Below are 26,173 nucleotides of genomic sequence, written 5' to 3' on the forward strand. Positions count from 1 at the left end.
CTATACGCAACAGCATCTGTAATTAGGTAGAAGTTTAGGTCGGGAGATTTTCCGGAAATTTTCATGAAAATGGGAAAACATCTGCAAACTGTTGCTGCGATGGCATGCATGAAGAGCTTTTTGATGGTATTTAATATCGTGTTCTGGGTAAGTGAATGATATACGTAATATTTCGCAGTAAGATTTTTATTACGATTTAAAAAGTGGGTTTCCTGTGGTTGTTATCAAATTATTTGTACCGTTTTTGTACATATATCAACAAGTAGGGACATTTTTAACTTAAATTTTACAAGAATTAATACAAATCAAACGAAAGTGTTTTGTGAGAAATATTTTATTTTCAGTAAAATTTGTACAATTTCAGTCAATCCAGTACAGTCTTGTGTTCCCTCCGTTAGGATAAACTTAGAATATAATACGACATAATTGATTTGTACGCCTAATTGACGGAAGAAATGAGTTTATTTTATCTTAGAGAAATAGAAAAATGGCTGAAGGCACAAAATTTTTTACATATCTAAATAAGTATATTGTTTTCTTTGAGAAAATAGAATATAAACAAGGCGAAAAGCTCGGATTCGTTCGGAAAAATATTCCCATGAGATTTTTTTGCATAATCACTTCCATGAGATACCAAAAAATATGGTTCAAGAGGTCGCTCAGGCGAAAAGTTGTAACAATCAATTTTTTTGGTCCAAACATTTTTTTTTTCATTCAATCATTCTAAATAAAATAATTCTCTTGTAGTTTTTTTTGTAAATGTAATCCTTTTCGAGTACTAAATAATTTAAAACTGAGAAAAATGTAAAATCTAGATGTAAATGTAAAAATGTAAGATCTGGTCCTCCGTACTTTAGGAGTTCATTCGGATTTCTGTCTTCTCCTCGTGATTTCCTATTTTTTTATTTCCTTAATGCTTCCTCTACCTCTTTCTGCTCAATATTTATTTCTTCGTTTGTCGTGACCGCTGGTGTTGGTGGTTCATTATCGTTACCTTTAACTTTTTGTTGATCGTGACATTTTTGCATGAGCACAATAAAACTAAACAAGACCTCTCGGGTTCCCATACTGTTCCTGAAACCAAATTGTTCTGGGAAATATCATCTTGACATTTATTGTAAATTCTGTTATTAATTATTTTCAGAAACAACTTTAGCATATAGGTCATGAGACTTATCAGTCGAAAGTCGCTACATTTCTTAGCGTTGTTGTATTTAGGGAGCGGTGCAAACGCAGACAATGGCTGCAATCGACTTTTGTAGCAATTCCCAAAAAGCCAAGTGCAACAACTTGCTCAGATCACAGAACAATAGCATTAATGAGTCACACACTTAAAACATTTTTGAAAATAATTCACAATAGAATTGTTAAAACTCTTGAATATGAAATTAGTGACACACAATTTGGCTTTAGAAATGGTATGAGTACAAGAGATGCTTTGTTCGGCTTGAATGTGCTGGCTCAGATATGCATGGGCATAAATCAGGACATGTAGTTATGTTTTGTAGACTTTGAAAAGGCATTTGATAAGGTTCAACATAAAAAGCTTGTAGATATATTAAAAAGCAAAACTATTGACAGTCGTGATATGAAAATTATATCTAATTTATATTGGAATCAAACTGACAAGGTAAGAGTTGACAACCGGTACACCCAAAATATCAAAATTCAGGGAGGAGTCCGCCAGGGTTGCGTGCTGTCCCCACTACTTTTCAATAGGAGATATATCTATCAATGGAGAAGTTTTGAATAACTTATGTTTTGCAGACGATACAGTAATAATGACGGATAACAAAAATGATTTACAGAACGTAATGCAATGCCTTAATGGACGCTGTCATGAGTACGGACTGAAGATAAATTTAAACAAAACTAAATGCATGATCATGATTAAATCTGCACATGCAAATATCCAATTGACTATTGAAGATACTGCAATTGGGAGTGTTAATAACTATAAATACTTAGGAACATGGATAACATCAGATGTAGACCAAACCAAAGAAATTATTGACGCATTTCAAACGCATTGAAATAGCACGTGCATCATTCATTAAACTTAAAAAGTTTTTTTGTTGTCGGGATATAAGGTTAGAACTACGCCTGAGAATGCTTTGATGTTACGTGTTCTCTACTCTTCCTTATGGCTTCGAAGCGTGGACACTAAAACAAGTCCATCTGAATAAGTTGGCCGCCTTTGAATTTTGGCGATACAGAAGAATCCTACGAATATCATGGATTCAAAGAATTTCAAACGTGAAAGTAACCAGAAGGATAGGAAATGAGACGGAAATAATATTAACTATCAAAAGACGAAAACTTGAGTATTTAGGACATGTGATGAGAGGGCAAAAATACGCATTATTACAACTTATTATGCAAGGCAAAATCCGAAGAAATCGAAATGTGGGAAGACGGATAGAAGATGCGGGATACTTTTATATATGTTTATATAGAAGCATTATTAGTAGTAAAAGATTGGTTCAAAATTTGGCTCGAAGACTATCAAAAATATGGGAAGATGAACAATAAATTAGCATGGCAATGTTACTACCATTTAGAGCGAAAATAAAACAACAGAAGCATTAACAAATATGTAATTTAATGACTAACTTTGTTACTATAACTAAATTAATATCTGGTCAAAATTTTTTCGTAGAGTTCTTATATTTAAACCGCCGATTTACTGTCCGATTCACACAAGTCCGCGAAGCACAAAACACTATAACACTGTTACAGTTTTAAGAGTACTAACTAGGATTAAGGATGTTTTCTTTAGTTTTAATAAACTTAATTAACAATAAGCGTTTGCGAAACGTGTTGCTATTAAACTATACGCGAGACACACAATAACTAAATAAAATACGCGAGAGTTTTTACTCTAAACTAATTAAAGACAGCATCCAGATCACGCTGGATTCAAGTTAATACTAATAATAAAAATACGCGAGAATTATTACTCTGAACTAAATAAGGAAGCGTCCAACTGGTTTTTTTCCAAGTTAATACTAACTAATAAACGCATCGTCCACCCTGAGTGGATTCTGACTTTTTACTTACTACATTCAAATTGCAATAATTGCAATATCTACTGGGGTTATAGTTTATTTTTATGAACGAGAGAGTAATTAGCATAATTTTAACTGGTAGCTAGGACCACTCCATGGGCGTGCTCAAGATTAATTGAAAAATTACTTTGAATAATTGTAAAAAATAAATGAATTATTTCAGTGTTATAAAGTGTTATGTGTATGTAAACAAAAGTGACCTCTTTTATCACACACTATATTAGAACTGACTGGCCTACATTAAAAAGGGTTTTAAAAAATTCACATTTTTTTTAATTTTTAAAAATTACAAAAGAGAAAAAGAGTTTTTAAAACCGTCTAAGGTATGTTAAATAGATGAATAAAAATATTAATATAAAACTTACAGCTACTTGTTACAAATCCAAATCAGATTCAGAAGATGAACTTTCAGAACCAAGATTTATAATAACTGGCTCGATCATTTTATCAGTAATATTGTCCAGCTTCCACATTTTTTCCTCTTCTTTAATAGTGTGATTTACTGCCTTTTCCCAGTTTTCAGGTTTTACATTATTTACGGCCTCCAAAAACAACTGTTTAACATCATGAATTTTAAAAGTGGTATTTTTTCTTGAAACTTCACTCTTTATCTGTGCCCATACCAGTTCAATCGGGTTTAATTCACAATGATATGGTGGGGATCTAAGTACTTTCATTCCACGATTTTTGGCAATTTCATCAATTTCGTATTTTTTAAATTTTTCTTTATGAAGGGCACACAACGAATAAAGTTCCTTTCTTATAGATCCGGGATGGTACGTAATATTTTTTGAACTCAGCCAATTCTGCAAGTCTTTTTTTAACCACTTGGTTGTGGGCAGTCCTTCTATAAGTCTGGAGTGATAACTTGCATTATCCATTACTATTACACAGTTCTTAGGAAGAAGATCTATCATTTGTTCGAACCATTCTTGAAAGACATCAGCGTTCATGTCTTCATGGTAGTCACCGGTACGAGTTGATTCAAAAGTTAATAAACCACCTTCAACAAAACCGTCTGAACTGCCAATGTGTACTATTATCAGCCTGCGTCCCTTTCCTGATGGTGGGTTTAAACCAGTAGATAAGTTATTTACAAAAGCGTGCCTTTGACTTGTAACAGTTTCATCCTGCCAAAATTTATTTGGTGTATGACCCTCGTTGATCCATGTTTCATCAAGATAAAATATTTTTCTTTTTTGGTTTCTCATTTCCTTTATGGTTCTTAGAAAATGTCTTCTCCATATGACAATATCGCTTCTTTCTAATAAAATAGACTTTCTGGGATTCTTTTTCCAGCGGAAGCCTATTTCTTTTAAAAGTTTCCATAACGTGCTTCGACTCATTTCTGGGTAATCCTTATCATCTCGAACTGAGACAAGAACTTTATCTAATGTTGGAAATTCTTGTCTAAAGAAGAATTCATGCACTTTTCGTCGAAGTCCTTCTTTAAAATGATATTCTATTTGAAATTTTGGTTTCCCTGGAGCATTACGTGGCATTTGAAAACTACCACATTTCTCTTCTTTAATAACTCTGTAAATCGTAGATTTCCCAACACCAAGTGTACTGCTAACTAACTCAACGGTCTCATCAACACTTTCACATAAACGTTTGTCTGTAAATGATTTAAAACAATTAAATATTAATGTTTTTTCATTAACTGTTAGAGGACCAATTTTTCGGCGTTTACACGGCACTTCCAAATTTTCCATAACACTAGTATACACAATAAACTGCACCTTGCAACTGAAGTACCTACTTTTAGTGAACTGTTAAGAATTTTGAATACGCCACTTGGACCTTCCTACAAAATGGAAAAACCCACTATCACATTTTCTGTGGAATAAGTTTAGAAGGTAATTATCTAGTCAATTACTGTCGTAGATTCCTGGAATTAAAGAATTAAATGTTTGATTGTTGAAACCCTTACTTCGTGGAATGTACTCATTTCAGATAAAATAAAACGTTTTATTTTATCTAAAGAATTAAACTTTATTTTGCAAATAGGTAGGTACTTATTAAACTTTTATTGGTTATATATAACCAATAAAATAATCATCTTACATTTCTTGCAAATTCATTAGTACCTGTTAACCTCCATCACTCCGACACTGGCAACCTTATTTAGGGATTAGTAACCCTCACAACTATTGTATTCTATTCTGCTCCAACCTTTATACCTGGTGGTCATACTCAATTTAAAATTGTTTTCCTATATACTTCTGTAAACTTGTTGACAAATATCTGTTTTTCATTGAGTCACCCGTATCAACAGTTTAGGGATTTGCATACATAATTTATTGGTTTATTACTCTCTCATACATAAAAATACACTATATAATATATAGTGAGGGACAATTTCGAAATTTCTATTAGTTACGTAAAACCACCTCTTGAATGTGTAATGCCCAGGATTTCCTAGGTACAAGTATTCGGTAAGTAAAAATATCTTATGAAGGTAAAAATTATTTTACTACTAGAGGCGTAACAACACTTGGATAAATTTCTTACAGAAATGTATCAATTAGGATTCCTGGAAGAAAACTGTGTAAAGACATGGACGTATTTCAAACAGTTTAAAAACCTCAGCTGGGGTGTCTACACGATGAAATGCTAAAACTAATAATCCAAGGAAAAATATCTGACACAATCACCTTACGGAAAATCAACAACTTTATTATTTAGGGCTACTCTCAATAAAACCATGATAGAGAATATGGTAGTCAACATGAAATCCAAGCATCGATACTGATTATGGAACTAGAAGAAGAAAGAACTTAAGTACATGGTTTCCAACAAATACTAGGAAGCTTTTCTGCACTGCTAACAATAAAGTCAGACTCTGAGGGTCAAGGCCACAACGGCTATCAACATTGGATAAAGAATTTGCACTCACAGGAGAAGATATGAATCATAGATAACGCCAACATACTCCTATTTCCCCTAAAAATACTTTATCGTGGTAATTATCATTAAGCATTTTACTATTATCAGTTATTCGCGAACTAACATGCTTGTTGTTTAATATTTGTACTAGAATTTATTGGTTATATGTTCAATAATGGAAGAAAAACTACAAATTTTCTTTTTGGTATTCTTGAAAAGCTATTTGTTGATGATTAATGCATTTTTGTTAGTAAGTAGCTTTTATTTATACCGAATAGTTGGCTTATATAGATATGTTTAGCTCGTCATAAAGTATATGACATGTTATAAATGAATAAAACATTTGACTGAAAATCAGTCAATGTCCTGCACAATATTTCTCCAGTAATCTGTCATATCTTTCTCAAGATAAATTAAGTTTGCTACCTTATAATCAATATTTTTTCTGTTATTGATCTGTACTACATAATCAAAACCTATTTTAGTATATTTTTGTTTCTTCACCCATTCGTCTATTAATTACTATTAAATCGTCTTCTTTTTCTGCTTCTTCTAATACGCTACAACCCTTTGTGGGTCTTAGCTTGCTTAACAATGTTCTTACATTCTGCTCTGTCGGATACTTTCCTTAGCAGCCTGATGTTCATGGTTTTAAGATCTTCCTCTACGTCATCTGTCCACCTTTTACAAAATCTTTCTCTTATCCTATTTGCTTGGGGTTTCCATCTCAGAATTACTTTTACAACTCGATTATCTGGCATTATTTCTAGTTCATTTTTATTATCAACGAATCATCGGTTGGTCCAAGTATCGTCCTTTATATTTTGCGCTCAAATATTCTCAATTAGTTTTCATCTATATTTCTTTATAAACAACATATATTAAAAATGTTATTTCTTTATACAGTGCTAGTCAAAAATCCGTTCCTCTCCCCTCGTATCTTTTGAACGATTATACTTATAATAGTGAAATTTGGAGGGAGGTAATAAACAGACGTATGCTTCTCAATTAGGCATAACAGGTGACGTAATAGTGATAGATGACGTTACAGCGCCACTGTTACAGATAATTTTAAATAGGCTCTTATAGCTCGTTTGAAAGTATTGAAAATACCTATTCAACCATACTAATTGTATTTGAGTTCAAGCTCATTTTGATAAATAAATTAAATAAATACTAAAATTGTAGTTTTGCATTTAATTAATAAATGTTAAAACCTCCGTCTCTGGTTTCTTGTCAAAAAGTTGACGTTTTTCAATTCTCTAATTGTTTTTACGTCAACGTCAACTTTTTTGACAACTTAGCAGAGGAGAACGTTAGAATATTTATTAATTAAATTCGAAACTACAATTATTTTAATATACCTATTCAATCATACTAATTTTGTTTGGATTTAAGATGAATTGACGAATCGATTAAATAAATACTAAAATTCTAGTTTAGCATTTAATTAATAAAAATTCTAACGTCCGTCTTTGGGTATTTGTCAAAAAAGTTGACGTTTGTCAATTCTCTTGTTTTAGTTTGCAAAAGCGTTTATAGCTCAATATTAAGTTTCTGTTTCTTCTTAGTTTAGTCAATTCAGATTTAGTCAAATTGTTTTTAGTTAGTTGTTCTTAGTTAATATTAAATTTAATTATTGTTTAACGAGACGTTTACAGTTTTACAAAGGCAGAATGGTACGTGCTGTAGCCGACAAAGTAGCAACTATGTTAATAATTGGTGAATGTGAAAATAATTTCCATGCAGCGGAACGTCTTTTTAATGAGAGGTACCCCGAGCGCCCTACATCGAGAGCTTATTTTAAGGAAGCTTCTTCGGAAGTTTAAACAAACAGATAGTGTTCAAAATGTCAAACGATCTGGTCGACCAACAAATAGTAACGACACAAAAATTGATATCATTTCAGAAATGGTAGTGAACCCTACTTCTTCTACGACCCAATCTGCATCTATCTATGAAATCAGTCAAAACACAGTACACCAAGTGTTGGCTGAAAACAAATTTCATCCATACAAATTAAAAATTGTGCACCAACTTACAGATAATGATAGATTCAAAAGATACGAGGGGGTTGGGGGAACAGACTTTTGACTAGCACTGTGTATTTAGTAAAAAATTATATAATAGAATAACACAAAAAAATTATTTTACTGTTACAGGTTTCTGGAATAATAATACTGGCCATTGGAATATGGGTGGAAGTGGAATTATACAAGTACATGGAGATGAGTACGGCATTCAATCGTACTGCCCCATATGTCTTTATAGTAACGGGCCTGCTGATCATCCTTGTGGGTTCATTTGCCTGTTGTTGTACTGTAAAGGGACAGCCGATTCTTTTATACATAGTAAGTACTTTAAATATTCATTACTTATAAGAAATAAATTAAGTAAATTTGAATACCAAGTAAAAACCATCAAATTGAACCTTCATCTTTTTATATATTTGTCTAAACACTATTTGATCACCTGTCCTCGTCTATCAACACTTCAAACCTTGGATCTGAATTGATAACTAAATATTCTGTTTTCCTCATGCTGACTTGTAACCCCCATTTTACATATTCTCTGTATAGATGCTTTATCATAAATTCTAGAATTTTGAGCTAGGACGATTTGGTCATCCGCAAAGTTTAGGGAGAACAATACGTCATTTTCTATGGGGATTCCCATTCCCTGGCAGTGGTTTTTCCAATTTTGTAGGACTGCCTCGATATATAAATTAAACAGTAAAGATGACATACTGCATCTTTGTCTTAGTCTTTTAGTTACTTTTATTGGCACTGATAGTCTATTTCCGATTTTTAGGTAAGTAGTGTTATCCCTGTATACTTCTGTGATTATTATTAAAAGGTATGGACTAATGTCGAGTTGTTGTAAAGCTTGCCACAATTTAAGTTTTGGAACTGTATTATACGCCTTTTCTAGGTCGATGAAGACTAGATTTACTTTGGTACCAACCGCTATTCTTTTTTCTATTAATTGTTGGAGTATAAACAAGTTGTCAGTGCAAAGATCATTCCTAAAAACCTAATATCATCAGCGTAATTAAGATTTGGTTATATAATTTTAGCTGTAGTTTAATTGGATTACGTTTCTTTTTAAATCACAAGCACTTTGATTTGCTGAGTGAAAACTGAAATCGTGTTTCCTTCGGCCAGTTTTCAAGTTCGTAACGTGCGGTTTGTAAGTGACGCTGAAGTGAGAATATATTTTTCCCTGAAGATGTTAACACCAGATCATCTGCACATAATCTGCCACGGACCAAGCTAGATTTTGATGGTATAATATTATTCATGGCAATTAAAAATAGCGTTGCACTTATTATAGACACTTGAGGAATGACATTTGCTTGATGTCTCATTGAAGATGTGCAGTGGTTTATCCTTACTTAAAAATTCCGTTGTTAAGAAAATTTGGATATTACCTCTAAAATTCCATGTATGAAGTGTTCTGATAATATCATAACGCCATGCCGTATCAAATGCTTTGGTAATATCTATGAACACTGCAATAGTTTCCTGTTTGTTCGCAAAAGATTCCAGAACTTCAGACTCTAAATCAATGAGGTTATCAGTAGTAGTTCGGTTTTGTCGAAATCCACTCTGCTCGTTGACCAGGAGGTGCTTTTCTTCTAACATCCATTGCCTTAGCAATATATTGTTAACTATTTTTCTATGACTTTGCACATTACATTGGTGAGTGAGATGGGTCTTCTTCTTCATGTGCCTTGTCCGTTCCGAACGTTGGCAATCAACATGGCTATTCTGACTTTGTTTACGGCAGATCTGAATAGTTCAGCAGATGACGATCCGAACCATTGCCGCAAGTTTTGGAGCCACGAGTGTCTTCTCCTCCATGGACCCCTTCTGCTGTCTATTTTCCCTTGAACGATCAGCTGTAGTACTCTATATTTATTATGTCTCATAACGTGACCCAAGTATTCCAACTTTCTTTTCTTTATACTTATTCCTACCTCTCTCTCTTTACCTATCCGGCGTAGTACCTCTTCGTTGGTCACGTGCTCAGTCCAGGATATACGTATTATACGTCGGTAAGCCCACATTTCGAAGGCCTCTACTTTTTTCATCAATGTTGCGGTCATTGTCCACGCCTCCATTCCATATAACAAAATCGGGAATACATAACATTTCAGAAGTCGAATTTTGAGAGGTAGGGTGAGGCTTTTAGAGGTGAAAATTTGCTTCATGCTAGTGAACGATGCTCTTGCCTTTTCTACTCTTATACGTATTTCCTTCGCTTGATCCCAATTTGAGTTAACTGTTGTTCCCAAGTAGATGTACGAATCCACGTGTTCAATTCTTTCATTGTTTAATATCAGTTGCTGTGGTGGTTGTTGGGTTTTGCTTACTAACATCCATTTGGTTTTTGTGATAGTTAATCTGAGTCCATATTGTGCACTTGTTTTTTGTATCTTACTCATTAGGCAACTCAGTTCCTTCATGCTACTTGCTAGAATCACAGTGTCATCAGCATAACTTATGTTATTAATTATTTCTCCATTTATCTTTATGCCTTCTGTGCTTTCCTCCAGCGCTGTCTTAAATACTTCTTCTGAGTATATATTAAAGAGAATAGGAGACAAGATACAGCTCTGTCGTACCCCTTTCTAGATCTCAATTTTATTGTTCAATGTAGATCCTACTTTCACTTTAGCTGTTTGACTCCAATAGAGACTCGCTATTGTTCGAATGTCTCTGTAGTCTGGGTCGAGATGGGTCTATATGAGGAAATTTCAGTTCGTGCATTGTTAGATTTGACAATAGGTATAATGATTGAATTGCTCCAGGAAGTTGGAAAGACATTATTTAACCATATTCTATTGAAAAAATTTTTTAAGAAAACATTTAGCGTTGTCTGGCATTTTTTTTTTCAAGAGTATTAAAGGTATATTATCAGGTCCTGGAGTAGAGTTTTTAGTAGTATTAAGGGCAAACTTAAGTTTATCTAAGATTAAAGGGATATTGAGAGAACTATTATTTTTATCTCCACAATCAAGCTGTTGTTTTTCTGTGTTGATTTTATGTAGTATAAACTCTTCGGAATAGTTGCTATTGCTGAAGTTTGTTTCGAAATATGTAGCAAAAGCATTGGCTATTTCATTGAGTTTTGTTATTACATTAGTTTTATCAGTAATAAAAGATACTTAATAAAATTTGTTTTTTCCTGATATTTTACGAATTTCTCGCTAGTTTTGGCTACAAACTGCTGCCCCATCTACCGTATTCCTCTATTCTATGATGCTACCCGTGGCGCCGTCTTATGGCGCTACTTCCGTGAGGCTCGCCTCAGCATTTTGCTGTAGAAAAAAAAGTAATAAAACGCCAGTATAGAAGCTTCGCTTCAAAAACCGACAAACTTTTTATTGAATCCTGAATAATTAACTTCGTAACTAAAAATTAAGCCCACATATGAATTATACAAAATCCAAGTGTTATCAAAGCCCACCTATTATAATCGTTTTAAAGAAGCTCCAGAAACTGGGTCAAACATCTTCCTTGCTTTAGCGTGCCACACTATACCACGGAGAACAATGAACTGTGCGTTTCGTGTAGGAAGTTATTAGTTTCGTGGAATAAAAGAGGAAATGTGTAATACGGAGAGAAGAGACTGTTACACAAAACTCTAATTGACTTCGAAGGATTTTACTACAATTTTTATTATTCAAAACAAACGATACGAAAAGATCTTTGATATGCCTTATATAGATTTGCTTATGAATCGTAATGAAATATCGTAGAAAAAAGTTTTAGTATTGCAAATGCCTTTACGAAGAAAACTATAGTATTTACAGTGGATCGTGTACGTTATTGTGGCAATAGATTAGTGGAAGCTGAAAAGCGTTTTATAGTTAAACAAACCTGTTATATAATTTTTACAATAGAATACTTAAAATTCGTGGATAACAGAGGTATTAGATCGATGAATTATCTACGAATTGTACAAAAAGAAACTATTAAACAAAGAAATAGTCCAAGATACTAGCATTATTTCTATCTTTAACCATTCTTTTTACGACTTCTTGTTTTCCTTCATTTTTTTTTTGTTTGTTAGTGTTACTCCTAAGCAATCAAAGTATTCAATAATTTCAAAATTTTAATACTTAATTGAGTTATATATCTTACAGAACTGTCCTAAATGATTCGGATTTTCTTTCATCACCAAACATTTTGTGTTTTTCTCATTTGTTTCCAATCAATACTCACAGGCTATTAAAAATATTGATATAAGGTTGAATGCTCGAATAAATGAACTTTGATGAAATGAAAGGCAGATATCGAGCACAGTTTATTAATTAAATCTTGCCCAAGTACTTTCGCTTCCTAGAGCATCTTCAGAGGCATCTGAAATAAGCTAAGAAACGTTTTTTAACTGTAGAAAATTAATTAACTTCGATAAAAACTCGAATTTGATGATTAATAAAAGTTTTTTATGTGATATAACGTATTAGACTTACTTCGTCAATTTTTGGCCTATCCAACAATCTGTTGAGAATGTCATAAACATAAAATTGTACATTACACTACACGACACAAGGACAAACAGTTTAAAATTTTAAAATAATTTTAAAAAAAATTTTAAAAAAATTTTTTTTAAACGTCACAAAAAGACCGCTACTGATATATCCAGTATCGCTAATAGTAACAGTGCTGCCAGGCGGAGCACCTAATAAGAGTTCCTCTTGATAACGTTTTTTCTTAAAAATTATCATAAGTGGTACAAACTGCCCTGCTGCACTAGCACAACAAACCACAGTAGTATCTACCCCCCTCTCTCCACTAGAAATGCTCCCAATTTGATGTTTTCCATTCTTGGCTAATTGACATTGGTGGCTAATAGTGGCAATGCTGCCAGGCGGAGTGAAGGGCGAAGAAATAGATAAATCATATTCTTTTCATTCCTGATTTTGCACCATTTGACTTTCTTCTATTCCTTTGATAGTTCTTGCGTTTAAAATGGATTTATTTTAAATGTTCTTATTCAAAATGCAAAAAGTACTTTGAAAAATCGATCAAACACTATTTAAAATACACTGAGCGATATAAATATTAATTTTAAACAATAAAAATTAAATATTCTGTTACAAATATTTATTTTTACTTCTCTTTGAAAAAATAAATAGCTAATTGTCGGCTAAAACTCACAAACTTCACAATTTTTTATTAAAAATAGTGACTGTAAAATCAATATTTCTCTTTTTCCAGTATGGCGTATTTTTGGCTGTGATATTCATATTAGAACTCGGCGCTGGAATATCCATATTCACATATCGAGCGAAATTGACTGAAGGATTCGACCAAGGGCTGACTCAAGCTATGCAAAACTATCTGAACGACAGTGCTCATTTGGCACAAGACTTCGATCTAATGCAAGAAACGGTAAGTACCAACTTTTCGAACACCTTTTGATATAACTGTTCAACTAATTGTTTAATAAGAATTTGAAAATCAATTTTTAGTCACAATTGTATGTCTTCGCGTTCCACTCGTCCAATTTTCTTTGAAATAGTTTTCTAATTGGATAACTTTTTCTGGTATACCAAACTCACGCATTGATTGGTATAGTACTGTTCTCTTGACATTGTCGTATGCGCTCTTAAAGTCGACAAATAGGTGATGGGTTTCAATGATAAATTCTAATGTTTTTTCGATGATCTGTCTTAGTGCATGAATCTGGTCAATTGTTGATTTTTCTGGAGTAATTCCGGCATGGTATTTTCCAACTATGCCAACTGTGTAAATTTGTAGCTTTTCGTAGAGAATATTTGCTAGTATTTTGTAAGCAGTTGTTAACAGAGTTATACCTCTGTAGTTGTCACAGTGGAGCTGATCGCCTTTTTTATGTAACGGGCATATCACGGCTTGAGACCATTTACAGGGCATGGTCTCATTTTGCCAGACAAGAAGTAAAAGTTTATGTAGTGCTTGTAGCAGGGCCTCGCCACTATTCTTGTAGAGCTCACTACAAACTTGATCAGTTCCTGGAGCTTTATTATTTTTAAGCTTTTTAAAGTCTTGGGCAACCTCTTCAGTGGTAGATGGTCTTTTGTTTGGATTGAATAGATTTCAACATTTCGATCTGCTACGGTGTTATCTGCTTCTTCGATATAATGGCCGTTAAATTTTGCGTCGAAAAATTCAACCCATCGGTTCAAGATTGAGGCCGTATCACTAAGGATATTTCCTTCTCCATCCTTACAGTTCCCCATTCTTGGCTTAAACTCTTTACTCATTTTGTTTACATTTCTGTAGAACTTTCGAACGAAGATCTTGAGATTTTCTATTCCGATATTGAAAAGATCAAAAAACACATAAAATCAGACGACATCAACATATTTATGGGAGATTAGAATGCCAAAGTAGGAGCAGAAAAAGTCGAATCGATCATATCATATGGTTTAGGAACCAGGAACAAACGAGGTACACGATTTGTTGAATTTTTCAAAGAGAACAACCTGGTGGGTCTTAACACATAGTTTAAATTAGCTAAAAGATGTCTATATACGTGGAGGTCTCCTCAAGATTGCGAAGGAAATATTGTGAGGAACCAAATCGACTACATTACAATTAACAAAAGGTTCCGTAATGGTATTCTAAATGTAAAAACGTACCCAATCATCATCTTTGGCTCGACAATCCTCTGTGGATCTTGGCCTGCTCTAAGATTCGTCGTCATTCTGTTCGGTTTCTGGCAACATGTTGCCATCTTCTGATTTTTAATATCCGTAAGTCGGTTTCAACTCCATCTAACCACCTAATTCGCGATCGGCCTTTGCTTCTTCTTCCTACAGGTGTTCCTGTGGTTAGCTTTTTAGCAATCGTATTTTCTGGCATTCGTATTATGTATCCAGCCCAGCTAAGTCGCTGTGTTTTAATGAACGTTATGACATCTAACTCATCAAAGAGCTGATACAATTCAAAATTATATCTTCTGCGCCACTGCCCTTGGTCGTTTACAGCTCCAAATAACGCTCCAAAAAACGTACCCAAGCTGTGACATAAATTCAGACCACAATCCTGTAGTCGCAACTATTCCAAAAAACGTACCCAAGCTGTGACATAAATTCAGACCACAATCCTGTAGTCGCAACTATCCGATTAAAACTTAAAAGAGTAAACAAGGCTAAACTCAGTCAGAGAATAGCATGGAGTAGTGCTGATCAAGGACAGCAACAGAAGTATGAAGACATGGTAGACACGCAGTTAGAGTCTAAGACAATAGCTCCCACTAAGGAAAAGATAATAAAAGAAAACATTGAAGACATGTGGTGGAAAATTAAAAATACTGTCTTGGAAGCAGCAGACCAAAATATACAGATGACAAACGAAATATTACAAATTATGGAGAGGAGACGGACGGTAAAAAGCAAAAACCTAACAAGATACAAAGAACTCAACAAGGAAATTGAGAAAAAAATCAATGTAGCTAAGGAAGAGTGGATGAAAGAAAAATGTAAAGAGGTAGAATATTTGTAAATGAAGCATAAAGATAGAGAACTACACAGAAAGGTTAAAGAACAAGCTGGAATACGGAAACCCAAAGACTTATCGATTGTAACAAACAAAAAAAAAACAAATGGAAGTAGACCCTGAAAAACAGAAAGAAATATGGGAGCAATATCTTAAAGATTTGTTTAGTGAGCAGAGAACAGAAGAGCCCCCACAAATAGATACAGATGAAAAATTAAACATTCTCACCGAAGAAGTTTTACAGGCAATAAAAGACGCAAAGAACAACAAGGCACCCGGCCAAGCCATAATAACAGCCGAACATTTTAAACACCTAAGTGATAATGCTGTCAGGAAATTAACATACCTCTTCAACATTATACATATATGAACATGGCATAATACCGCATGACTGGCTAACATCCACATATATAGCTCTTCCTAAAAAACAAAAATCAAGGAAATGTGAAGACCATCGAACTGTATCCCTAATGAGTCATGCCGCTAAGATTTTTATGCGAATAATTTATAACCGAATTCACAATAAGTGTGAAGAATACCTAAGTCGTTCTCAATATGGTTTTAGAAAGGGTACAGGCACTAGAGAAGCAATTATGGGATTGACACTGATGGCAGAAAGGTATCTTGAGGTTCAAAAACGGCTGTATGTGTACTTTGTCGATTATAGAAAGGCCTTCGACCGTATCAAACATGTAAAATTGATTGAGGTGCTTAAAGAACGAGGAGTGCGTCAAGGGTGCATTTTATCCCCCCTATTATTTAATGTATATGCCGAACATATAATTAGAGCTTCTCTTGAACTTTGCCCTGAAGGTGCCAGCGTCAATGGAATCATCATTAACAATATAAGATATGCCGATGACACCGTAGTATTATCAGAAACAGAAGACCATCTTTTTTCTTCCCTTCTTAGGTTCCGGTATTCCTCCTTTGCTCTTATTGTGCATCTAGCTTGATTTATCTTTAGGTATGCTCTATTTTTGTTATCTGTTGCTTCTTGGCACTTCTCGTCAAACCATTCGTTTTGTCTAACTAGTTTGGTTATCCCCAATATTTCCGATGCCTTTTCAGTTATTTTATGTCTACATTTTGTCGACAATTACTCCACATTTTCCTCCGCTTCCAGGCTCTCAATTTCCTCATCCAGTTGTCTCCTATTGGGAGTTGTGCTGCTGTATTTAGGTAAAGGGAACCTTTGTAGCTTATTTTTTAAGAAAAATTCAAAAATGCTATCAAATGTAGGGTTTTTTATAAGAACAAACATAATTTTGATATTCCACTCTTCTTTGGAGCATCCGGTATAATTCTTATATTTTTTAAATTGTAGTGTAAATGGCTCTGTATATTTATGTGAGGAAAAAACTTTGGATATTAATTAGTTTTTCTTATAGAGACCGAGGCGTATAGGATGTGCAACCATGTATATAATGTATATTGTAAACCAATATTAATTATAGTTTATTCGTCTTCCGGGTTTGGACCGTGTCATTTGTGAGTGACCCAAAAGTGGGTTCATCTCGACGTTTCGCTACAATTGTATGTAGCTTCTTCAGGAGAACAAAAAAGAAAAAGAAACAAAAGACAGGAAGATGGGTAGTTAGCAACGGTAACTCAGTTACTCAACGCAACCAGAGGCGAATACTAACTACCAAGATGGGCATTTGGTCACAGTAACTCAACTACTCAACGCAGCCAGAGGTGAAAACCAAATGCCAGGACAGGGATTCACGTCCAACAGCTCAGAACACTAACGCGTCGAGAGGCAGGGAGTGAATCCGACGATTACTCCGCTACCGCTCTATTTATAGTCGCGGTGACCTGTCGTGTCGGGACGTATCGGCACACTCCGTGGCGCGAACGTCAAGAAGCGCGCGCTGGCCAATCATGTGGCTGCATTGTGGTAGCGGGACCGGACGGCGGCTCTAGACTGGGATTCCAGATGGGAGACAAGTAGTATCCTTCCTCTCGATTGATATTATGTGGATTTTTTCGGATCTCTAGAGATTCGCGGATTTTCCTGGAATAAAAGAAGGGGCTCTTAGAAATAATATGGGTTTTTTCGAACAATATGGAATGACCGGTTTCTTGGCAGTGTTCTGCAACTGCAGAATGGGAGAAAAGACCTGATCGAATGCATCTTTGATGCTCTTGAATCCGAGTTTTGACGGAACGACCAGTTTCGCCAATATACACTTGTCCACATGAACAAGGAATTGAATAGACACCACAGGAAGATAGGAGCGGTAATGGGTCCTTAGGAGAGGGTAGATATTGTGAGATTTTCTTGGGTGGTCGAAAAGGTGGCCAGCGCGCGCTTCTTGACGTTCGCGCCACGGAGTGTGCCGATACGTCCCGACACGACAGGTCACCGCGACTATAAATAGAGCGGTAGCGGAGTAATCGTCGGATTCACTCCCTGCCTCTCGACGCGTTAGTGTTCTGAGCTGTTGGACGTGAATCCCTGTCCTGGCATTTGGTTTTCACCTCTGGCTGCGTTGAGTAGTTGAGTTACTGTGACCAAATGCCCATCTTGGTAGTTAGTATTCGCCTCTGGTTGCGTTGAGTAACTGAGTTACCGTTGCTAACTACCCATCTTCCTGTCATTTGTTTCTTTTTCTTTTTTGTTCTCCTGAAGAAGCTACATACAATTGTAGCGAAACGTCGAGATGAACCCACTTTTGGGTCACTCACAAATGACACGGTCCAAACCCGGAAGACGAATAAACTATAATTTTGACTCTGGCCGTGGAAGACTACGATTTCATTCAATATTAATTATTATTTAATATTTTGGAAGTTTGTACCAAATATTGTCAATTTTAAAAAAATTGACTTGATTAATATAAAGTATAGTACATAATTATAAACATTGCGACCGTATTCCAAGAGGTCGATGCAGTGAAACGCACTAAACGAGAATAAAAAAGCAACGAAATAGCGTAGCAGCAAGCAGCTGCTTTATAGAAAACCAGAAAGCAGGAAAATTGCATCGGCTGCCGTGTGGCTTTACGGTAATTTTATTGCAGAATGCAAGTGTAAAATTACAGAAATTGAATTTTAACTACATCGATTGAACCACATACGCGGCTATAAATAGTCCCCGGAGTACTTGTCCGTGTAAACAAGTTTTTAATGAAGTTATTTGTAAGGAAATTGTTGATTTTTAAGAAGCTTTAGAACACGAACACTGCTATTGATGTCATATTGTGAGAGGACTGTGTATAATACATCCTTTATTGACATTAGATATATGTTGATCTAGATCTATTTACCAACACGAAATATATAAAATACAGTTTGTTACAATATTTAAGTTCAATGTATAAAATAACTCTAATATCACAATTAAAATGCAATTGAACGAGACGAAACCAAAAATAGAAGTAGAAACACGGCCCTTTCTACTATAGTTTATTTTTATGAACGAGAGAGTAATTAGCATAATTTTAACTGGTAGCTCCGACCACTCCATGGGCGTGCTCAAGATTAATTGAAAAATTACTTTGAATAATTGTAAAAAATAAATGAATTATTTCAGTGTTATAAAGTGTTATGTGTATGTAAACAAAAGTGACCTCTTTTATCACACACTATATTAGAACTGACTGGCCTACATTAAAAAGGGTTTTAAAAAATTCACATTTTTTTTAATTTTTAAAAATTACAAAAGAGAAAAAGAGTTTTTAAAACCGTCTAAGGTATGTTAAATAGATGAATAAAAATATTAATATAAAACTTACAGCTACTTGTTACAAATCCAAATCAGATTCAGAAGATGAACTTTCAGAACCAAGATTTATAATAACTGGCTCGATCATTTTATCAGTAATATTGTACAGGTTCCACATTTTTTCCTCTTCTTTAATAGTGTGATTTACTGCCTTTTCCCAGTTTTCAGGTTTTACATTATTTACGGCCTCCAAAAACAACTGTTTAACATCATGAATTTTAAAAGTGGTATTTTTTCTTGAAACTTCACTCTTTATCTGTGCCCATACCAGTTCAATCGGGTTTAATTCACAATGATATGGTGGGGATCTAAGTACTGTCATTCCACGATTTTTGGCAATTTCATCAATTTCGTATTTTTTAAATTTTTCTTTATGAAGGGCACACAACGAATAAAGTTCCTTTCTTATAGATCCGGGATGGTACGTAATATTTTTTGAACTCAGCCAATTCTGCAAGTCTTTTTTTAACCACTTGGTTGTGGGCAGTTCTTCTATAAGTCTGGAGTGATAACTTGCATTATCCATTACTATTACACAGTTCTTAGGAAGAAGATCTATCATTTGTTCGAACCATTCTTGAAAGACATCAGCGTTCATGTCTTCATGGTAGTCACCGGTACGAGTTGATTCAAAAGTTAATAAACCACCTTCAACAAAACCGTCTGAACTGCCAATGTGTACTATTATCAGCCTGCGTCCCTTTCCTGATGGTGGGTTTAAACCAGTAGATAAGTTATTTACAAAAGCGTGCCTTTGACTTGTAACAGTTTCATCCTGCCAAAATTTATTTGGTGTATGACCCTCGTTGATCCATGTTTCATCAAGATAAAATATTTTTCTTTTTTGGTTTCTCATTTCCTTTATGGTTCTTAGAAAATGTCTTCTCCATATGACAATATCGCTTCTTTCTAATAAAATAGACTTTCTGGGATTCTTTTTCCAGCGGAAGCCTATTTCTTTTAAAAGTTTCCATAACGTACTTCGACTCATTTCTGGGTAATCCTTATCATCTCGAACTGAGACAAGAACTTTATCCAATGTTGGAAATTCTTGTCTAAAGAAGAATTCATGCACTTTCCGTCGAAGTCCTTCTTTAAAATGATATTCTATTTGAAATTTTGGATTCCCTGGAGCATTACCTGGCATTTGAAAACTACCACATTTCTCTTCTTTAATAACTCTGTAAATCGTAGATTTCCCAACACCAAGTGTACTGCTAACTAACTCAACGGTCTCATCAACACTTTCACATAAACGTTTGTCTGTAAATGATTTAAAACAATTAAATATTAATGTTTTTTTATTACCTGTTAGAGGACCAATTTTTCGGCGTTTACACGGCACTTCCAAATTTTCCATAACACTAGTATACACAATAAACTGCACCTTGCAACTGAAGTACCTACTTTTAGTGAACTGTTAAGAATTTTGAATACGCCACTTTTGGACCTTCCTATATACAAAATGGAAAAACCCACTATCACATTTTCTGTGGAATAAATTTAGAAGGTAATTATCTGGAATTAAAGAATTAAATGTTTGATTGTTGAAACACTTACTTCGTGGAATGCACTCATTTCAGATAAAATAAAACGTTTTATTTTATCTAAAGAATTAAACTTTATTTTGCAAATAGATAAAATAAAACGTTTTATTTTATCTAAAGAATTAAACTTTATTTTGCAAATAGGTAGGTACTTATTAAACTTGTATTGGTTATATATAACCAATAAAATAAACATCTTACATTTCTTGCAAATTCATTACTACCTGTTAACCTCCATCACTCCGACAGTGGCAACCTTATTTAGGGATTAGTAACCGTCACAACTATTGTATTCTATTCTGCTCCAACCGTTATACCTGGTGATCATACTCAATTTAAAATTGTTTTCCTATATACTTCCTGTAAACTTGTTGACAAATATCTGTTTTTCATTGAGTCACCCGTATCAACAGTTTAGGGATTTGCATACATAATTTATTGTTTTATTACTCTCTCATACATAAAAATACACTATAGCTAAGTATAATATACCTGAACTAGGTAAATTCCTTTATCGAGAAAGTTTTTGAAATATGATGTCTTAGAAGGCTACTCAGATGACCTCTATGGCTCAAAGCTGATTGAACTTAAACCAAGAATGAGACAAAGACAAAAAAGCTGAGAAAGAATAAACATATGCATGTTTTTTTTTGACGAAATTTTAAGATAACAAATTTATTTACGGAACCATTTTCCTATAATATATCTATTATTAATCGTTTATTTATTTCCTTTTTAGCTACACTGCTGTGGAAATCATCAGCCCCGTGATTGGTTAGACTTGCCACACCCCCAACCAATCCCCCAATCTTGTTGTATTCAAGATAATTGCACCACGGAAAAAGAAGATCAAATCTATAGTCAGGTAAGGAATATTCTTTTTAGAAGATAAAACCGCAGAAAGGTGCTTTATAAATAGGTGATGGGCATTTAATATATTTTGCCAAAAAAAAAAGAGAGTGAATTGCACGTAAAGTCTTACCAAAGATCTAAGGGAGTCATTAATATTTTATTATCGATAAGTGTATACCGCAAGGTAGCCGGGGATCGCCTCTGGATAGGATCGTACTTTTATTTCCGATTTGTATTACTTATTCGATTGTTAGGTGTGTTTAAAAGCCGGCCTCATTGTCTACCAAAGTTATAATAGTTGCAAAAATATTTAAGGCTGATTTATAAACTTTACGTTGGCGTTGGCGCTGGCGCTGACGTTCGCGTTACATGGTCAAATGGGAAAGTCGTATGTCTCTTTATAAACGTTGGCGTTGGCGTTCGGTTCCGTTCAAGATGAACCAACTTTATCTTTTGCCGTTGGCCGTTGTAGCACGGAATACACCAACCCTTCTGTGGTTGTAGTCACGATCACAGAACATAAAAAAACTGTATCTTTGTCATGGCAGCCAATAGCGATACCGAAAAAGTGACAAGGTTTGTCAAACAAATCAAACTAAATTATTTGTTTATGTTTTTATTTCCACGTGTTTATAAAGTGAAATAGTTTAGATAATTTAATTTACATTCCCTATATATTAGAAATTCCATCAGAGCGATAGTTTACATTTATTTTTGGTTTTACCATTTGCAGTCATTTTTCAAGTACTGGAATCTGCATCCTGGTATTTTTAAAAATCGCTGGGTATCCCAGTTTTTCATATTTTTATAATAATTAAAATTACCTCTTGTCTTTCTGTTCTGGTTAATGGGCCTCCGTTTGTATCGACGTTGTCTTTTATTTCGAAGGCTCAGTGCTGCTCAAATACAAAGTATCGTGTATAAGTGCCACTGCACCTAACAAAGGACGAGCATTTTCATTTTCCATTGTATTAATTTTCAAGCAAAAATTAATAATACCAAATCAAAAATGTAAGGTTAATCTTTAACGCCAACGCCAACCGAAAGTTTATAAATGCAGTATATAATAGCCAGCGCCAAGTTCTGTTTGGCGCTAGCCATCACTTCGGCTATCAGTTTATAGTTTGTGCTATCATTAGTATTAGCTTCCATTAATAATCATTATATAGGAAAACCATGTTGATAGATTAAGTTGTTAATGTTAGTTGGTGGAAGAATTTTAAACTTTGAAGTCATGTCAAACGCTTAAAATATTCGCCAACAGTGAATCAAATGACCAAATCCTAAGTAATGTGTGTTTTGTTGAAAATACATGTCAATCTACTAAAAATATTGTACATTTTAGGGATGTTATACGAAAATCATCGAATTTCTGAACGGCAACGTAGGTATCGTCGCAGGAGCAGCTGTCGGGATCGCATTCTTCCCCTTGGTAGGCGTCATCTTATCGTGCTGCCTAGCTAAGGTGATCAACAAAGCAAAATACGAACAAATGGCTTAAGCTAGAACGTATACGACATATTGACGAGCTCAAGTTAAAGGTTTGTCCTTTATACTACAGAAATGTATTATGAGAAGTAGATAACTCTAATATTATATATTTTTTTAGTTCTTTTTATATAGGTATCAACTGTTTTATTGTAAGATGTTATTGCTTTAAAAATCGCATCGACTTTTTCTTTATTTTAAATATTTTTAACGCTTTTACTAAAATTCGATATGATATTTTGTTATAAAAGTCAATACCTACTTACAAAATGTTGTTTACAGTTGATATTGACAAATATTATTGAAAATAAAGAAAAAATCGTTGAGAATTGTGTTAATGTTATTGATTTTATTTATTTGTTTTTTTAACTTAACTATTTTCGCAGGGTTGCTCATTTTAACGTACCCATATTTATTTCCTTTTCTTTAAAAATCGATGGTTTATATGAAAAGAACAACAGTTTCTTTTTTTAACAAAAAAATAATTTAAAATTTGATAATATCTTATAAAAAACTGATGTATTTATGGAGCTAAATGCGGAACCATGCAAGATCCGATTGAAGTGGAGCCCACTGTTAACTCCATCCACTATATTTTTCTTGAGGCTCGTTTGGTTGCTATTTTAAATCAGCATAATAAAAAGTACACCTTTCTATCTTCAAGAAGTGTATTTTTTTCTGGAAAAGTGATTATCTAGAGATTTTGGGAATCTAAACTCAAAAACGAGGGTCAAAAAGACATACAAGCTTTTTTGCTGATGCAAAAAATATTTTCATTAATTTCCAGATGTGTATCCGGTAATACAAAGATTTACAAAAATCTCGTCGAAATTGGTAGCCGTAAATTTGCCACTAATATTTTCTCATACCACATTGTGGATCCGTCCGTGGTTCGGTGGATCCGTCCGTGGTTCGATTATATTGGAACCCACTGTTGACTCCATCCACTCTATTTTTCTTGTCGCTCTCGTTTTTTGTTACTTTAGATCAGTATATATCAAAAAACAAACGTTTTAATAAATTTTAAAACACACCAAGCCTCTAAGTCTTTGATTTCTAAGTGCTATATCTAAATCTCTCTTTGATATTATCTCCAAGATGTATGTTTTACCTGGAAAAGTAATTTTAATTCAAGTCAGTGAACATCATATTCCATAATGAATCATGTTATATAATGAATGGTGATTGCAATTGGTTTATTAAATTTCCTATCTTTGTAAAACAGCGTTAATAATTACATTTCCCTTGGTTATTAAAATAAATTGTTGTTTGGGATGAAATGACCTACCCTGTATTAACATTGTAAGGATTTAAGCATTTAATGAAACATTATTCAATTTTTGATGTACTTACACTGTAAAATTAATAATACAAAACAATTCACAAACGCTTTTTTTGTTACAGTTTTTAGTTAAATTTTGCGAGCTGTGGTTGTATAGTCAGTACCAAAAATTTAACCTAAAAATTTAAGAATTTCTTTTTATTAGTTTTAAGTTTTCCTACAGTTTTTTCAAACATTTTTGTTTGTTTTTAGCTTTTTCAATATTTTTTTTTATTTTCTTTTATTTTTACTTGTTTTCGTTACTAGATCGCACCATTACTTTAAAGTTGTTGTTGTTGCGGTTGTTTAACAAGAAGCGTCAGCAAAATTGATAAAGAAAATACGTTTTTGATTGATTTGATACATGCCTTTTGATTGAATTGACATTACAATTTGACAAATGACGTTATGATATAAAATTTGTTGTAACACTCCAGATACCCTGAACGTATATTTAAAATAACTTTAAATGAAAGAAATTTAGTTAAGAGATTAAATTGTACTGACTGTATATACAGATTTTCGTCCCTATATTTACAATGAATAAAAAAATAAGAAATATAACCCTTTTATAACCCTACTCAAAATCATATTTCCTCTTAAATATTAACCTCTATGGGCTTTATCGATGCACTTTCTATATAAATGTAATCTATAATCCTACTATTAAGCTTCTCCTGTATATTTATATGTGTCCTATAAATAAAAAATCAAATGTGATGTTTGGTGATATGCCGTATTCATGAAGGTGAGACACAACGAATTATACTTTGCTATTCTGAGACACACATTGGTAGTATTCGTCTCAAAATGTAATCATACGGTATTCTATTGACTAAAGTTCCACGTTCTAAGTATATATTTGTTATTTATTCATAGTTAGATATATTTTTAGATCGTAATATAATGAAATAAACTAAAACCAACAATTTGCGAAATTATATGACACTAACTTCGGCTGCGTGTTCAAAAAGTATTTTAAAATGCTGAAATTTCAGGCGCTAGTATTAAAATTTCGGTATCGTTATATTTGGGAAACAGAAACTACATCAACTAAAATAAAATGACGTATATAACGTATCCGTTGACATACATATCCAAAAGAGCTTCTAATAATGAAGGAACCCAAAAATAACGAGCATATGCAGAAAAATAGAGAAAATAGAGTATGAAAAAAGAACTTTCATAAAAAATCAAAGGATTTACAGCACTGGGCAAAATTAACCAATAGTAATGAATTAAATAAAATATGACAACTCAGCTGTACACTACTCATATTTAAATTACGAATGGGGTATACAGGTACACCATGTGTACACGAACTCTCAATCATTGTTGGTTTTACCGTAGCTAATATAATTGCATTCTGAGGAACAAATATAGGTATAGAGACAGACAGCATATCAATTTTAACACCAAAACTTTTCATGTTATTAGTCAATTATTATTCTAATTTTGATAAGTTATTCTTTTAAACTTAAAAATGCATGTTTTAAAAATTGTCAATTAAATTGCTTGCCTTCTATTGTTCTTATAAGTCTAATTTTAATTAATGTAAAATCTGGAAATATATTATATAGTATTGTTATTGAGTCTTTCATATTTAAATTGTTTTAACTGAATCTTCTTATAGGTAATCAAAATAAATGGAATAACTTTACTGGATGTATGTACTTTATAAATCTATATTGTAGCTATCTGTATTTTTAATATACATTATACATGTTCTTGACTTGTTTTATTACTTTATATAATCCTTTTTTGCATAATGCTCCTGCTCCCTG

General features: G+C 33.5%; 1 protein-coding gene across 2 annotated transcripts; it reads left to right on the forward strand.

Annotated features, from left to right (window-relative positions):
• The first annotated feature begins 6 nt into the window (after positions 1-6).
• LOC140442980 (tetraspanin-6-like) lies at positions 7-26,116 on the forward strand. 2 transcript variants are annotated; one of them, XM_072533965.1, is made up of 5 exons: positions 7-147; positions 8,120-8,308; positions 13,187-13,360; positions 21,468-21,593; positions 22,926-26,116. In XM_072533965.1, exons 1-5 carry the CDS (start codon positions 64-66, stop codon positions 23,079-23,081), a joined length of 729 nt encoding a protein of 242 aa, XP_072390066.1. In that variant the 5' UTR covers positions 7-63; the 3' UTR covers positions 23,082-26,116. The 2 variants fall into 2 exon arrangements, with proteins under 2 accessions (XP_072390066.1, XP_072390067.1); XM_072533966.1 differs by lacking the exon at positions 7-147 and adding an exon at positions 6,077-6,207.
• Positions 26,117-26,173: the final 57 nt, after the last annotated feature.

This window comes from Diabrotica undecimpunctata, chromosome 6 (assembly GCF_040954645.1).
Source record: "Diabrotica undecimpunctata isolate CICGRU chromosome 6, icDiaUnde3, whole genome shotgun sequence".
NCBI lineage: Eukaryota > Metazoa > Arthropoda > Insecta > Coleoptera > Chrysomelidae > Diabrotica > Diabrotica undecimpunctata.